At 40.5% G+C, this 4,375-nt stretch overlaps 2 protein-coding genes across 2 annotated transcripts in view; both read right to left on the bottom strand.

Moving 5' to 3' along the window:
* Positions 1-1,533, bottom strand: part of LOC149526428 (uncharacterized) — a 2,041-nt gene extending 508 nt beyond the window's left edge. Inside the window, exons 1-3 of the mRNA XM_089785398.1 lie at positions 1,258-1,533; positions 1,024-1,125; positions 7-471 (exon numbers count right to left, since the gene is read on the bottom strand). Coding sequence (XP_089641524.1) covers positions 7-471; positions 1,024-1,125; positions 1,258-1,533 — 843 coding nt within the window. The remainder of the gene's footprint in view (positions 1-6; positions 472-1,023; positions 1,126-1,257) is intronic.
* Positions 1,534-2,508: 975 nt separating this feature from the next.
* Positions 2,509-3,499, bottom strand: LOC149526427 (uncharacterized). Its single transcript, XM_089785397.1, has 3 exons — positions 3,419-3,499; positions 3,296-3,336; positions 2,509-3,235 (listed from the first exon to the last, which is right to left on the bottom strand). Exons 1-3 carry the CDS (start codon positions 3,497-3,499, stop codon positions 2,509-2,511), a joined length of 849 nt encoding a protein of 282 aa, XP_089641523.1.
* Between the last annotated feature and the right edge of the window lie 876 nt (positions 3,500-4,375).

Here is a 4,375-nt window from a genome sequence, read left to right as displayed (position 1 = left end):
TCTCACAAGCTCATCTTTAACAGCCACCCTCCCTTGGAGAACCTGCCACACAAAAATCTCTGTTTTGAAGGGAGCTAAATTAACCCACAGACTCTTCCACATATTATCTCTACTGGTGTCATCTTTAAGGTATTGTGAGCAGAAATTCTTTACGGAATAGCCTCCTAAAGGGGTGCCTTTCCATACTATGGTGTCAGGCATATCAGCACAAAGTTGAATATCTTCCAATAAATTGGTGAAGTTCCTCCACTGCTCCTCCTCCCACCCAAAAATTCTTCTTCTCAATTGGACCTCCCATTTCCATTCATTGTTTTGCCAGTTCCCGTACTCTTTGATTCTCCCTGCTTTGTTAGGAGCTAGAGCATAAATCCTCGGAAACTCATGTTGCAATATGATTCCTTCAATCCATTCTTCAGACCAGAACAAAATTCTACTGCCATTCCCCACCAGATTAAAAAACTTGTTAGAAACCTGGAAGAAAAATATATTAGTAGGGGATAGGGGTGAGATAATATTCTGCCAGATAGTTGACATTCTCCTGTTTCTCTCAACTGGCGGCAAGAGGCTATTGGGATCTTCTCGATTTTTTTCCACTATAACACTCCTCCACAAACTTGATTTTTCCCTCCCATACCTCCAGATCCATTTAGTTAATAATGCTCTGTTTCTTAATTCAATATCAATGAGCCCGAGCCCCCCATTCTCTTTGTAATTACAAACTCTTTCCCAACAAACATAGTGGATTTTTCTTTTATCCTCCATTCCACTCCAAAAAAACCTCCTCTAAATTTTATCAAGTTCTTTCTTTACTCCTGCAGGAACTTTGAAGATGGAAATATAATAAAGAGGGAGCCTAGCAATAACAGATTTAAGAAGCGTTATTCTTCCCCCAATTGAGAGCATTTTTTATTTCCACCCCACCAAGCGTTCCTCAACTTTATTGATGACCAGCTTCCATGTGAGGATAGATCTATTATTGTTGCCCAATGGAAGTCCCAGATAAATAAAAGGCAGAGAACTAACCTTACAAGAAATGCTGTTAGCCCAGTCAACAATAAAACTCTCCTCAACTTCTATTCCCGTCAAGCTACTTTTCAGGAAGTTAATTTTTAGCCCAGAAGCCAACTAAAAGCACTTTAGCAGTCTCTTAATGTTTATTAAGTCTTCAAGTCTCGGCTGGCAAAACACTAAAGTGTCACCCGCAAATTGAAGATGAGAGACTGACAACCCATTGTTTCCAATTTTAATGCCCTCCACCTGACGTTCTTCTTCAGCTCTATACATCAATCTACTAAAAGATTCCACCACAATGTTGAAAAAAAGCAGGGAGAGAGGGCAGCCTTGTCGAAGCCCTCTCCTCATTTTGAAAGGCAGAGTTGGAGTCCCATTAACTAAAACGGATACTTTGGCTATTGATAAGCACTCTCTCATCCATCCCCTCCATCCTTCCCCGAATCCCATCTTCCCCATAATCAGCTCAAGGAATTCCCAGTCAACACAATCATAAGCTTTCTCAAAATCAATCTTGAACATAAGGCCGCCCTTTCTCTCTTTTTTCAGCATATCAATGATCTCATTGGCAATTAGAACGCAGTCCAATATTTACCTCCCTTTAGTCAACGCGAATTGGTTGACCCCTATCACCTCCCCAGTCACCATCCTTAATCGATTTGCTAACATTTTAGCCACTATCTTGTAGATGCTCCCTACGAGGCTTCTTGGTCTAAATTCATTGATAAGTGAAGGATTTGAGACCTTAGGGATGAGTATGATGAAAGAGTTGTTAATCCCCTCTCCAAATTTCCCCTTATCAAAAAATTCCTTCTAGAAAGCAAGGACATCTTCCTTGATTACTTCCCATTGGCTCTTGAAGAAGTTCGAGTTAAACCCGTCGGCCCCGATGCTTTATTTCCATCACAGCTGCATATTGAATCCCATACCTCTTCTTCAGTGAAATTCCTCTCCAGAAACTATTTTGATTGATCACTCAACTGTTTAAATTCACGTCGGATGTTTTTTAGTTTCATCACCCTTTGCTGCTCATAAAAACTTTTGAAATAGTCTGCAATCTCTTTTTTTATTTCCTCAGGTTTTACATACATTGTGCCTCCCACTCCAATTTTTCCCATAAACTTTCCCCTTCTCCTAGCTGAGGCAATAGCATGAAAATACCTACTATTTCTATCTCCATCAACAATCCACTTTGTTCATGACTTCTGTTGCCATTCTCTTTCTTGAATTTTGTATAACCTCCACAGCTCAGCTCTTTTTTCAATAACTACACTCCTTATCTCCTCACTATTCTCCCTATGTTGCCAATTCTCATGCAATCCCTGCATTTCTTCTTCAAGCCTAATGATTTTAGCTTGAGAATCTCCCAATGTCTCTCTTTGCCATTTCTTCAAGACTGGTTTCAGCCCTCTTAGTTTTTGCCAAACTCCTCCCCTCCTTTTGCTACTTTCTTTTTGTGATCCCCAATAATTTTTGACCGTTTGATGGAAACTAGCTTCACTTTTTCCAATGACTAAAAAATTCGAAAGGCTTAGCCCCCCAATCAAACAATCCATTTTCCAACAGTACTGGGACATGATCAGACAAAAACACTGGAATACACTTTTGAAGCATATTACTATTCTCCCCAATCAGCTTAGCATCAATGAGATATCTATCTAACCGGCTAAATGCAGTCTGTTCTCTGTAGTTGCAGTAACTGAACTTACCTCCAATTAATGGCAGATCGGTGAGTCTCATCTCATGAATGAAATCATTGAAGCTTGCAACTGATCGTTCAATGTTTCCCCTTCCAACTCTTTCTTCGTCACTTCTAATAGCGTTGAAATCTCCTTCCGGGCACCATTCCCCTTCAAAATTCTCCATTTCAGTTTTTAATCTCTCCCATAGCACCCCTCGGTCTCCTTCATCATTGGGTGCATATATATTCCCAAAGCCACATTTTGTTTGTGATTTTCTGATAATTCCCTTCAACAAGATGAAGTTCCTATTATCCACAATGCTTTCCACCTCAAAGAGTTCCTCTTGCCAGATGCTTATTAATCCCCCTAACATTCCTTCAGCCAAAATAGCATGCCCTTTGATTTTGTCTTTTCCCCAAACTTTCTCAAATTCGTTCTTATTGATTTTTTGCAGCTTAGTTTCTTGGATAAATACCATATTAGGTTTGTAGCTTCCTATAATCTTCTTCAAGGCCTTCTTCTTTTCTCCCCCTCCCATTCCTCTGATATTCCAAGTCACGACATTAATCATAGAATAGAAAGCCCCCTTATCACTCGATCACCTCCCAAACTCATCCTCTTGTCTGTTTGCTGGCTTCAATGCCTAAAGCATTCAAAGCCCTTATCACAACATTACGGTTTGCTTAGAATTCTATCCCCACTCTGCTTCCTATCTCCCAAGTCACCTCAGCTTCATTCCAGTTGAGATTATTGCGGAAAGCTATATCAGAGTCTGTTACCGAAACTTGATTATTCTCTATTTTCATTGACTCTCCACAGTCTAGTACTTGCTTTCGTAGAGCTAATCAACTCCTCTCTGTTCAAATCTTCCTTTGTGCCTCTGTTAAGTTTGGTCGAGGAAGTTTCCCTTTGAGTCTTTGGGGTCTTTTTGCTCGTTACACCCTGTTTCCTTAGTTTGTTTGATTTGCCAGTCTTTCTTTTTCTTTCGTTTGATCCTGCTTTTTCTTTTCTTTGCTTTTTTTCCCTCCTTGCGCTCAATCTATTCACTAATTCTCCCAAAGTCAATTCATCATCCACACTTTCTACCACTTTACTCGAGTCGCTACCTGCATAAGTCAACTCTTTCCCTTTAGTTTTGCATTTCTCCTTCCCCAGTTGCCTGTCGTCAATCGTTGCTACCTTGGTCCCTTACAGTTCTCCCTGATGCTCCCCTTTTCGGTTATGCCTTTTGCCCTCCTGACTTGCGAACTTCGGCTCCTTATCTTCTTCTTGCCTTTCCTTAGGCCCAACACTTTCATTGTAATTGTGTGCCGGGATCCCATTTCCTTCACTGGTTGTATCAGACCATCTTGTATTGTGACTTGAGGATCTTTTTAGTTTGGGCTTTCTCACTTGTACCTCTTCATTACTACTACAGGCCTCTTCAAACTGAGCCTCTAACCTTGTCCTTGGGCTTTTTATATCATTTCTTCCCAATTTGGCCCGAACAATCACATCATGGCAATTTTGTGAATTCTCCTTACCATCTTCAGATCTTTCAAATTTTGAATTAATTACCTGGGCTCCACAATTTGAATTTCCCTCTTGTAATACTTTTATCAAGCAGGGCCCCTTTCCACTTGTCTTGTCACTGTACGCCTGCCTAGTTTGCTTAGAATAGTCAGAGAGTCCCTCATAGACTT

This window comes from Theobroma umbraticum, unplaced genomic scaffold (genome assembly GCF_002168275.2).
Source record: "Theobroma umbraticum cultivar Fairchild unplaced genomic scaffold, ASM216827v3 scaffold_239.1, whole genome shotgun sequence".
Classification (NCBI taxonomy): domain Eukaryota; kingdom Viridiplantae; phylum Streptophyta; class Magnoliopsida; order Malvales; family Malvaceae; genus Theobroma; species Theobroma umbraticum.
This window is presented reverse-complemented; position numbering and strand designations above follow the sequence as displayed.

What these genes read in the sequence shown, in the direction of transcription:
- LOC149526427 (XM_089785397.1), bottom strand. Translation starts at nt 3,499, where the DNA reads ATGAAAATAGAGAATAATCAAGTTTCGGTAACAGACTCTGATATAGCT. An exon ending in TCAACTGGAATGAAGCTGAG is followed by an intron (nt 3,337 to 3,418) that starts GTGACTTGGGAG and finishes TGAATGCTTTAG; the next exon opens with GCATTGAAGCCAGCAAACAG. An exon ending in CAAGAGGATGAGTTTGGGAG is followed by an intron (nt 3,236 to 3,295) that starts GTGATCGAGTGA and finishes TTGGAATATCAG; the next exon opens with AGGAATGGGAGGGGGAGAAA.